Source organism: Brassica napus, chromosome C4 (genome assembly GCF_020379485.1).
Source record: "Brassica napus cultivar Da-Ae chromosome C4, Da-Ae, whole genome shotgun sequence".
Taxonomy (NCBI): Eukaryota; Viridiplantae; Streptophyta; class Magnoliopsida; order Brassicales; family Brassicaceae; genus Brassica; species Brassica napus.
The window spans coordinates 37898546-37910838 of NC_063447.1; the positions used below are offsets into that span (position 1 = coordinate 37898546).

General features: G+C 34.1%; 2 protein-coding genes across 2 annotated transcripts; one reads left to right on the forward strand and one right to left on the reverse strand.

The window, feature by feature from the left end:
* The first annotated feature begins 2285 nt into the window (after positions 1 to 2285).
* Positions 2286 to 4367, forward strand: LOC106385778 (probable carbohydrate esterase At4g34215). Its single transcript, XM_013825680.3, has 2 exons — positions 2286 to 3067; positions 4018 to 4367. The coding sequence occupies exons 1-2, from the start codon at positions 2471 to 2473 to the stop codon at positions 4225 to 4227; spliced, it is 807 nt and encodes a 268-aa protein (XP_013681134.1). The 5' UTR covers positions 2286 to 2470; the 3' UTR covers positions 4228 to 4367.
* A 1463-nt stretch (positions 4368 to 5830) lies between these two features.
* LOC106389138 (pyruvate kinase 1, cytosolic) lies at positions 5831 to 9555 on the reverse strand. Its single transcript, XM_013829331.3, has 15 exons — positions 9344 to 9555; positions 9073 to 9267; positions 8832 to 8987; positions 8651 to 8728; positions 8424 to 8555; positions 8233 to 8313; positions 8039 to 8110; positions 7842 to 7931; positions 7608 to 7752; positions 7396 to 7484; positions 7211 to 7306; positions 7050 to 7117; positions 6857 to 6956; positions 6479 to 6538; positions 5831 to 6232 (listed from the first exon to the last, which is right to left on the reverse strand). Exons 1-15 carry the CDS (start codon positions 9410 to 9412, stop codon positions 6080 to 6082), a joined length of 1584 nt encoding a protein of 527 aa, XP_013684785.1. The 5' UTR covers positions 9413 to 9555; the 3' UTR covers positions 5831 to 6079.
* Between the last annotated feature and the right edge of the window lie 2738 nt (positions 9556 to 12293).

Consider the following 12293-nt stretch of genomic DNA (forward strand, 5'->3'; position numbering starts at 1 on the left):
AATTTGATCAAGTATGTGGGGACCACAAGAGAGTAAAGTCAAGTAAGTCGCAGAGAACACAAAAAATATACAAAAAAATAGATTTAATAGGTTAGAAAAATATTAATCTATACATTATAGACTCGCTACTCTACTATTTCTTTTTTGATATCTGAGTGTCATGGCCCAACAAAAGTGGTCCAGACTAGAGACCGAAAGTGACCAAGGACCTAGCTTGCGCTGCGCTGGTCACCATGTGGGTCACCGTGAACGGTATTCGGTCTCGGGCGCTGGAGTTCCGCATGTGAATTCCCTAGTGGATTGGATTCGAACCCGAGTGGCGGAACTCACAGCTGTGAATCCTTTAACACCAGAGCTAAAAGTCCCGGTTAAAACTGTAAAAGTTGAATTTTTTATAGTGACTGTGCTCACTCCGAAAGACCACCTCACCAGAAATCCCCAAAGCGTACCCGAGAAACCCAATAGGCCATCTGCGAGCACATAATTTTTTTTATTACCAAAGTACTACCTTGCCAACAGAGAGTCGAACCCGCTACTCTGCAACTTATTTGACTTTACTCCCCTGTGATCGCCAGATACTTGGTCAAAGTATCGTAGTCGGTTTAGATGAGAAAAATAATTCGAAGAGAAAAAGATGACGAGCATATATGCCAAAGATAAGTTTACAAACCCATGATCAAACTATTTATTAGTTAGTTTTGGGTTTGATTTTCACATAGTTGGGTTTTCAGAATCATGAACGATGTAAAAATCCTAATAAACTTCCAATATACTGTTTTTTTTTGGGCAAAACTTCCAATAGACTATAATTTTCAATTTTTGAATGGAAAATTTGGTTTAAGGTTTGCGAACATTAGAATCATTCCTATTGGTTTGAGTGAGATTACGTCATTATGTTATGAATTTTTATTTTATGTCACAGTTTATTGTTATACTCCAGCTCCGGATTTGAAATTAGTGAAATAAATATTTTTATGTTAAATCTTAATACAAAAATTATTTAACAATAGTTATAGGACGTATGTATAATATATTTAAAAATGAGAAATTAACACAAATACCACATTCATAGTACCACTTTTCATGTTTACGCTAACCGCTTTTACCCTCACTTTTAATGAAGGGTAAAAGACACTTATACCCCTAGGGTTAACTAATCTATACTTAAGGTTTAGAGTTGAGAGGTCAGGTAGGATTTTTAGAATGCGAAATTTAGAATTTTAATAAATATATAAATAAATGCTTAAAAAAAGTTTTAAAAAAATTTAAAAATAGTTTCAAACATAATGTTCGATTTTCAAAAATAAATTTTGAAAATTTTTTTTTGAAAAAAGAAATAAAAAAAAATTATAAAAAAGTTCGAATTTGAAAAAGTATAAATCGAAAACATAAAAAAAAAATTATTTTATTATTATTATTTATTTATTTAAATAATAATTTATTATATATATAGATAGCAAGGGTATACAAGTCTTTTGCCACTTAATGAAAAATGTATTTTTGAAAATGTCCCTTCAGTGGTGGTAAAGATGAAAAGTGGTACCATGAAAGTGGTAAATATAAAATTTCCCCTTTAAAAATTTGGAAGCCAAAATTAAGGGTTTGATTAGTTGAAGCTGGAGCTTTCTATTTTTTGCTCTAAGATTTAGGCTTTTAATTTTTAGTTTTGGCTTTCATTTAGTTTGTTGTAGAAAATTTTTCAGAGCACTAAATAAAAGCTCTAAAGAAAGTGCTTTCTAGAGCTAACATATTTTCTATTTTAATGTTTTGGCTTTGGATTCAATTTTAAAAATAAAAACATGATTGCTTTTAAAAATGGCCGTAGAAATTAAAAGTTTGTCTACAACTTCTGAAATAAAAGCATGATTGCTTTAAAAGATGACTATAAAAATTAAAAAGGTTGTCCACAGCTTCTACCGTCACTACCAATCACCTCCTAAGGGGATGATTGGTAAGGGATATAGTTTTATATTTTTTGCTGTAGAATTTAATCTGTAGATTTATTTGTTGTAGCTTTCATTGATATAGCTTTCTAAAGCATTAATTTTTTGTTCTGGGAATAAAGTTCTCTACAACCATTTTAAATTTTCTAGAGATTTTTTTTGCCGTAAGTTTTTTAAATAAAAAAAAACTTGATTGGTTGACATATATGACTTTGAACTAAATGTTTGCTTTCTGAAGCATCTACGGCCACGACCAATTATTATTAATTATTCAATGTTTAAAATCATATATGTGTAGGAGTCGAGATATTACAAGATCAAGTTGCGCATGAAAAGATATAAATCGGCCAGACTAATTAGTCTTCTTAATCTGAAAAGAAAAACAAGAACTTTCAACTAAATAGTACTAAGAAAGAGACAAAACAAGAAGACTAAGAAAGTAAACAACATTGTTCTCTCGTGCATCTTACTTCCAACTATGTCTTTAATCTGAATCTCTCGATCTTAGTCTCCTCATTTCGAAAACAATGAACAAGCTATTTTTCTACTTCATCGTTTTTCTTCTTTCTCCACCACGAATCCTTTCCCAAACCATTCCAAGAAACATCAGCATTTTCATATTGGCCGGTCAAAGCAACATGGCGGGTCGAGGCGGCGTTTATAACGACACCACCAAAAACATCATCGTGTGGGACGGCGTAATTCCTCCGGAGTGTCGATCAAACCCTTCAATCCTCCGCCTCACAGCTAAGCTCGAGTGGGAAGAGGCTAAAGAGCCACTCCATGCTGATATTGACGTTAACAAGACTAATGGTGTTGGACCGGGGATGTCATTTGCAAACCGGGTGGTAAACCGGTTTGGTAAGGTAGGTTTGGTTCCTTGCTCTGTAGGTGGGACTAAACTAAGCCAATGGCAAAAGGGCGAGTTTCTTTACGAGGAGACAGTGAAAAGGGCCAAAGCAGCTGTGGCTAGTGGAGGTGGCTCGTACCAAGCGGTTTTGTGGTATCAAGGTGAGTCGGATACGGTGGATGTGGTGGATGCTTCGGATTATAAAAAGAGATTAGTCAAGTTTTTCAATGATCTTCGAAGTGATTTACAACATCCAAATCTTCCGATTATTCAGGTATGTTGATCATAGACTAGATATGATTTGATCAGTACTAATCAATTGTTTTGAAAATCGGACCGACCGGAGCTCGTTTTCTAACGAGTTCTGGATTGTGCTAACAATGGTATTTGAGTTAAACTTGCAAACCGGTTTTGGTCAAACTTGTTAGAGCTGGTGGCCGGTATGATATTAAAATACGTTTTTTTTAAGTTTAAGTTAAAAAAATTAAAAAATGCAAATTTTAAAAAAATCATAGAAAACATATTGTTCTTTTAATTTCTATCTAAATAAACCACTTTTCGTTATATTTTTATATTATTTTTGAAGTTTTCATTTAATTTTTCTATCATTTTTAAATTCTAACAATGATGTAAAGTTTTGTCAAAATAATTTTATAGTTATACAATATATATATATATATATATATTTATTTATTTATTTATTTATTTATCAGTGTTTTGAAAACCGGACCGGACCGGGTTCTGGGTTGGGTTAAAAACCAGCTGAACTGGTTCAACCGGTTCGAACATTGATCCAACTATAATGTCGAGTCAATGTCCGGTCCGATTTTTAAAACATTGGTACTAATTGATGGCCAAAAGAAAATTTAATGCCTTCGAGATAAACTGGAAAAAGACCATTATTTAAAAAATATGATAGATTATCTTGAGATTGATGGCTAAAAAGGTCATGATCTCGATAGAGAGTTTTGGAAAAAAAAATCTCACATTGAACACTTTAAAAACTATAATACAGTATATAAAAAGAATTAGAATCAATCCAATATTTTCACTATTCATAGTAAAGTCTCTGATCAATCCATTTTTTCTTATATACAAGGGATTCCTTGGTTTAGACCGAAAAGGCTTGATAATTGGTTATAAGCTGAAACCCTATAAATTTAACACATTCTTCTAATATATTTTTATGTTTTTCTGATGGTTTGGACAATAAACAACAAAAAGGTGGCTCTTGCTACAGGCGAAGGACCATATCTTGACGTGGTAAGGAAAGCACAACTGGAGACAGATCTTGAGAACGTGAATTGTGTTGATGCAATGGGTTTACCTCTTGAACCGGACGGTTTGCATCTGACAACATCTTCTCAGGTCCGGCTTGGTCAAATGATGGTTGATGCTTTCTTGGCCATTCGGCCCATTCCTAGTTCAGCCTAATTATTCTCTGGCTTGTCCGTCCTTGTTCTATTTCCGTTATTCCTTTTATAGTATTCTTTTGGACCAACAACCTTAACAATTTTGGATACTTCAAGATATATTGTTCCAACTATTAGAGAGAATCTTGGAGTTTTGCTAAACTTGAATAAAAATGGGCATGGGTACAATAGGACATATGATTATCATCCTATGCATATAGATCCCCCCATGATGTTATGATATAAAATATATTGGTCTAACAATTAAAAACAAACTTGAATTATTCGATACAATCTTACACAAACTTAAACATGATAATTTTTTTTGGAGAGTTGTTCCACAGATGGAGGATCATCAGTTTGCATGGATACTATGGTATATATGGAAGAGAAGAAATAATAAAGTCTTTAGTAATCTGGATGTGGATCCGTTGGACACCCTTAAACTGGCTGAAATGGAATCAAAACTCTGGGCTGAAGCACAAATATTGATTGATAACAAGAGGACCCCCACAGGTAGAGGCAACGATTCTTCCGTCAATTCCAGAAAGATGGTGTTTTACGGATGGTTCCTGGAAAGAGAATGATATTTTTTCAGGACAAGGATGGTATAGTACTCTAGAAGGATTTGCGGGTTTGATGGGTGCAAGGAATGTCCGAGTGTCCTTTTCTCCTCTTCATGCAGAAATGGAAGCCTTGTTATGGGCAATGGAATGTATGAAAAACTTAAGACAATTCAAGTTACGTTTGCAACGGATTGTTCTCAATTGGTGAAGATGGTTTCAGCACCAGAAGAATGACCAGCATTTGCAAGTTATTTGGAGGATATAAACAGCCTGAGAGAGTTTTTCCCGAGCAGAGATTATCTATTTACCAAGAACACAGAACAAGAAGGCGGATATCTTAGCCCGCAGTGCTAGGAAGAAAACGTCTTTTGTAGTTCACATGGATCAAGATCTCTCAGTTTGATTCACAGAGTCAATATGAGTCTGTAAAGTTGATGACCAAAAAAAAAAAAAAAAAAAAAAAAAATCTTATACATACCACCTCTCTGATTGAATACGAATTAAGAAAAAGCACACGACAAAATAATTAAAATTAGCCATACACGTAATATTTATACAACCTATAAACATATGTAACAAAATGAGTATGAAGTAGAACAAAACAAAACTCGACGAAATGCACTAAGAAATCAAACATCAGACTTATCATTCAAAGAATCAAAAGTTTTTTGTTGTAATCTTCTTTCTTCAAGTTTTTTCACAGAAGCTTTGTTCCTGTAATTTTTCAAACTATCAATTGATTTAGTGAAGACTGAATCAACATATATCCCCTCTTTCAGAGTATGTGCAGTCAATCTGTTTCATGGACCATTTGATCTCAGTCTATGGTTCCCATCCTGTCACTACGAACTTCCCAACCCTATACTCCATCCAGCAACTGCACTTGTGTTTCCAAGTGCTTTCACTCTCTACATCCTCCAAGTGACATTCACATGATACATCTTGACCATTAGAGATCAAAAAGAGTACCTTAACGGCTTCAAAACACAGCCCATGAGTGTGTTCGAAGTGGCACACATGACTCCCCATAAATTCGTTTTTGTTAAGCTACACAGCAAATACTTTGTTTGTATGTTACATAATCCATTCACTAAATGAAAATTTGTAACATTGTATACTTTTTTACCGTAGCTTAATCTGGAGGCAACCAAATGTATAGCGAAGAAAAAGAAAGGGAATCGTTAGAGACATGAAATCTCCTAAGTACAAAAACCACAAGTCCCGAAGATTGTTATCCTCCGGTACTTAACTCCGGCATTGGATCAAAGCAAAACAAAGTAGGTAGCAGTTTGTTATCCTCCCCATTTATTAATCTTCTAGCTCGATGATCTTCACCACAGATGCATCACCAACTTTCTGACACACCACTACTCTGTCATGCGACTTTATCACTCCTGCTTGTTTCCCATGGTCTAGTGCAACCTTCAGGACTGACTCGTTCGTTGCACTTGTTGATTCCGCCTGACAACAAGGACATAACAGTTTTGCATATGTTAGAATTTGAACCAAAACACTTCCAACTAAAACACTTAAAAGACTTTGAGCCTCTGAGATGTTCAACCAGAGAATCGAACTCTGATATCATGCACAATTCGTAGCAACAACCTTGGTCATAAAGAGTGATATAAGTGTACCACATATGAGACTGTTTCTGAAGTAGAGATAGAGAGATAACATGCAAAAGACAAGACAATAAACATGACTTACCGGGTGACGAGGGTCAGCAAGCATGGGGAAGAGTCCTCTGACAATAAGTGACTGCCTCGCCTGATAAGAGCCACACAAGTTAGTAACCTTAAACTATCACATGCACTGCATATATGTGTACGGTAGAAAAAGAAACCTCCCTAAAATTCTGACATTACAAAGTAAACAATCACAGACAACAATTGATACAACACATTTGAGGAGTCGCATTTCTTGAACCGTGCCCAAAATTGATACAACACATTTAAGTAAGATAAAAAGAAGGCCACAATCAAATGATCAATAGCTATGAATCATGTGTCTTTGATTATCTGAAACTTTACAAGAGAATGACATGGCCGTGGTTTCTAAACTTAAGAGATCAGGAGGCAAACATACCTCAAAGGCTCCACTAAAGCTCCATTTCAGCTGATTTGTTTTAACCCGTGGAATGACAACAGAAATAACCGGCATTGTTGGTCTGTATTTGGCAATCAACCTGCACAAAGATCAAAGGATAGCAATTCATTAGAAAAATATGCACAGAACAAAAAAACGAGGAACAATTTAAGGCTAAACGAATGCTAAGAACCTGGCTGCTCTTCCAGAAGACGTGAAGCAAATAATAACAGATGCCTTAACTTTGATAGCTGCTCGTACCTGTACAAACGTGAATCTTGATTTTAATTTGCGTCTTAAAACCAAAAAGTATAATCCTTTTTTATGTCTCCGCAACACAGAAGACAGACTTACAGCTGAAGAAGCAATGGATTCCAGATGAGTCATCGGTTCTCCAACATACTTGACAGTCTTCTTGAAGTACAAATCTTGATTGAAAACCTTTTCTGCCTATGAAATGTTTAAAAACTATGTAAGAGCAAAACGGATGAAGACACAAGCAACAAAATCACACTAAAGAAATATGTCATAAAGCTTACCTCAGCACAGATCTTTCCGACGATTGAGATAGTCTCAACAGGATACAATCCGCGAAGTGTCTCAGCACCAAGAAGAATTGCATCACTTCCTGCAGTAAGAGTAAATTGGAGTAAGAACCTCCATAATTTCGTAATGGTTACCAAACCAAGAAATTTTTTATATAGAAGTGTTGAAAGCACCACTAAAGAAGCATACTTGAAGATAAACATACCATCTAAAACAGCATTAGCAACATCGGTTGCCTCTGCACGAGTTGGTCGCAAGTTGTCAGTCATACTATCAACCACACGAGTAAGAACGGCTGGCTTTCCAGCCATGTTGCACTTGTAAAGAGCCGCCTTTTGAAACAAAAACACCTGCACAAGAACCCACCAAGATAATATTATAACAGAATGTATAAGTTAAGTGCCCGAAAAAATCAAACTGAATGACCAAACCAATATACCTTTTCTGGGGGTAGATCTATACCCAAATTCCCACGAGAAAGAATAATTCCATCGGCTTCTTGTAGAATCTCATCAAAGTGGGTTAGTCCCTAAATTAAGTACAAATATAATTAGCTTTCTCCTTACAGAAAAAAGAAAGAAAAAGTAACAGAGACATAGTATAAAGCAAAAAGTCAATACATTGCATTGCACTTACCTCTACATTCTCAATCTTGGCAAATATTTGTGTTTGAGAGAGGTCACCCAGCTTTTTAAGCATTTCGCGAGTCTGTGTTATGAAACAATATTTGGTTATTGTTCAAATAAGTACATAAGAAGCTCATAATTAATGTAATAGTGCGTATACAAAGAAGTAGGACACAACAAGCCGTATAGCGTAATCATACAGACCTGGCGAACATCCTCCGCATGTCGACAATAGGACAGTGAGAGAAAATCAATTTTGTTTTGAACTCCCCATGTGCTTATAACCTATCGGTCAACCAAATAAAAACAACCTGGTCAGACACTCGAACTAAAAACCCACGAATGTATGACAAAAAGCAATCAATGGCTTTGTAGATGAGAAGCAACTCTCTGACCTCCTTATCTTTCTCGGTAAGAGTTGGCAGATCGATGTGAACTTGGGAGGCGTGCAAAGTGAAGAGAGCACCAGCAAGAGTAGCAGCATTCCTTGACAGGCAAATGACATCATCTCCTTTAATTTCATCGACCTGCAGGTTCGTTTGGTAAGTTGGTCATACAAGACATGTAACTGTCTAAAACTTCAACATAGAGAAACCACCAAAGCTCTAATTTGTAAGCTTACCTCAAGCCAAACAGAAGTTGTTTCACTACCAGTGAACAGGTACTGCCCCACAAAGATAGTATCTCCTTTCTTCACTGCCTGAAAACATGAAACAAAAACTCCCATCAGACAGCTACACATTTAAACGCTAAACCATTGACTAGACGTATAAAGTCATCTCATTTCTATATAGAGAACGAACCTTGGCAAGCCCATCAAAGTTAATGGGAAGGACTTCAGAAGAAGCTTCCTGGTCTTGATTAGGCGTCAAAGTAACAAGTCCATCGGCTTTAAGAGTAATAGCTTTCTCAGACTTGTTGATAACTTGCAGCTCAGGTCCCACGGTATCAAGCATAACCTAATGAACAAAAACAAAAGGCATCTCATTTTAACACAAAGCATATGCAAAAAAAAAACATCAAATCAAATGATTCACAACATACGGCACAAAGCTTCTTAGTGCTCTTGACAGCAACTTTGAGATTATCAAGCGTCTCCTGGTGATACTCAGCGTCACCCCAAGAGAAATCGAATCGAGCCACTGACATGCCGGATTTGAGACAGCCGGAGAGAGTCTCGACGGATCGGGATTTCGGACCCAGAGTCCCGACGATCTTAGTCAATGCCGGGAAGAAACTCTGAGACAATACATCACGTTAGCAGTCCATCCATGGAATATCGCAAATCGAAATGAGAGAGAGAGAGAGAGCTTACAGATTTGGATGGCTCGAGGATTGAAGCCATCCTGATGGGCTCCTCGAGGAGAAGATGGCTCGAATGCATCTTTAGTGACAAGAGAGTAGAAGAGAGATCTCAGATGTTCGCCGCCTGAGAATTCGATCGGAGAGAGGAAAACAAAAGTGTGAGAGGTTTTGGGGAAAGTTTTAAGCAATTGAGATTGGGAAAATGTACAAAATAGCACCTTCTATCACAAAAATAGGACTCAAAAACTAAAATGACCAAAAAAACACATTTCTAAGTTTATATCTTATCCCCAAAACCTCATTTCTCAATTCTAAACTCTAAATCCTAAACTCTAAACCCTAAACTCTAAACTCTAAACCCTAAATCCTAAACCCTAAACCCTAAACCCTAAACCCTAAACCCTAAACTCTAAACCCTAAACCCTAAACCCTAAATTCTAAATCTTAAACCCCAACTTTTAACTCTAAACCCTAAGTTTGTGACTTTTGATAAAACATTAAATGCTATTTTTGTGACTTTTGACTTTGAGTGCTAGTTCGAGAACAAAAACATGATTTAGTGCTATTTTTATCTTTTTCTCATTGAGATTTGACCTAACAAGTCCTCGTTTTTTCTTTTCTGTTTTAATCCACATATTCTTAATTTAATGCAAATTCTACCCTTTATTTTTACATAGCAACTCTTAACCCCCATGCTACTTTACGTGAACAACAAGTCAACAACATAGTATATACAGACAGCTAGCCCAAGGTTTTTTTAATCAACCAAAACACCATATAGTCATTCATCATGGTTTCTAAATCCGTATAATCCAAAACCATCAAACGAGTATGCCCTGCATGAAAAAAGTATTAGGTGATGATTGTTTCCATTAGTTTTTGGTTTTAGCTTTTGGTTTTTAGATTTTGGTTTTTGGTTTTTAACTTTTAGATTTTGGTTTTTGATTTTCAGCTTTTGGTTTTGGTTTTTAGTTTTTAGATTTTGGTTTTGCTGTATTTTTAGTTTTTTTTATAAAATAAGCAATACATTGTTTTTAAATAATAATTTCAAAAAAAATTACCATTAAAATTTATCAAAATATAGTGGCTGTTATTTAAAATAAAAACAGTACCATGTTTTTAATTATTTTGTTTTTAAGTGTTATACTTAAATATAATTAATAAAATATCTATAAATTATAAAAATTAAATATTTTGAAATTTTGAAACTATTTATAAATTTTCTTACCTGAAATATTTTTCGTTTTTTAGAACTTGAATGGCTATTTTTCAAATTAATATAATATATTTATTAATAAAATATTTTAAATTTTATAATTTTTAGTTGTCGTTTAATATGTATAATAAAATTATTCAATAATTTATTTATAGATATATATAATTAATTGGTTACAACTAATACTAAAATTATCTATATTTATTTACATATATGGAACACATAAATTATTTTACATTAATGTTAAATGATAAAAAAAATTGTATGGGAATTTTATCTTTATGAAAATATTATTTACTTAATTATTAATTAATTAAAATATAGTATTTTATACAAAATAAACAAAATTCGTTTTTATATTGAAAACTCACAAAAGTTGGTTTTTGGCTTTTCTTCACAAATTAGTTGGAATTTTGAAAAACTAGTTTCCCTAAATTTTAGGGAATCTATTTGTTAAAAAACTTGATTGGCAAGTGAAATGGTTTTTACAAAAACAAAAACTAAAAGCTAAAACTTGATTGGATAAAAAATGGTTTTTACAAAAGCAAAAACCAAAAACTAAAACAAAAACTACAAACAATCAACCTCTTAATTATTTGGGCTTTTAAAGCAAATGGATAATCAGACGGACGGTGTAAAACCATCCATTTTAGATTCAATTTGTTATTTAAAAAAAAGTTGTTCAATTTTTTTTTTTTATCATCAACTTATTCAGACTCATACTGACTATGTGAACCAAACCGGGAGATCTTGATCTATATGAACGACGAAAGACGGTTGCTTCCTAACACTCCGTGCTAGACTATCCGCCCTCAAATTTTGCGTCCTTAGTACATAGATGATATCTGATCCGAGAAAACCTTCCTTCAGGATCCTGATGTCTTCTAAATAACTTGAAAAACTGGCAATTCTTCTGGTTCCAAAACCATTTTCACCAATTGAGAGCAATTCAGGCAAACGTAACCTGAAATTGACGTAAGTTTCTCATACATTTCATTGTCCAATTAAAGCTTCTATCTCCGCATGTAAAGCAGATAAACAAGCCCGGACATTTCTCGTCCCCAATAAACCATCAAATCCTTCTAGAGTGCTAAACCAATGTAGGTTTGAATTTTTATTGTAAAAAAATTGTTGTTATTTGGTCAATGTAGGTTTGAATTTCGCTCCTGCCAGTTTACGTATAAGTATAACACTCATTTTGTTTCAAAATATACAATTCAGTCTTTCCGTTTCAAAATACACGATGGTTTAGAAAGTTTTTGATGTTTCAAAATATAAGATGTTTTTATATTTCGGTGTAACTTTTGCTTTTGTATAAATTTTGTACTCTATTTTATACTGTAATTAGTTGAATAAATTTTAAGCCATATTTTAATAAGATTTTTAGGTAAAAACAAGTGTTTTAATAATTGTGCAATAGCCTAAAATTTTATGTATATTGGAACGGTGGAGTAATAGATTATCTGGCTATCTTTTACATTAGTCAAAAAACACTTGAAACTCAAATCAGACAATATAATAGCTAATTAATTATGTATATTAAGTGTGCGTATTTTTTGTACCGACAGAGAATATCAATAAAAAAGAACAAGATCTAAAGTACAAATCTCGAACTAGCTAATGTCACAAACATATTCAGTCTCTATCTTGAACGATAGACATTCCACGAGATCTTCAATCATTTTTCGTAAATCCTTGTTCCGAAAGAATGTCATTGTCCAAATCAATTTGTCCATTTTCACAT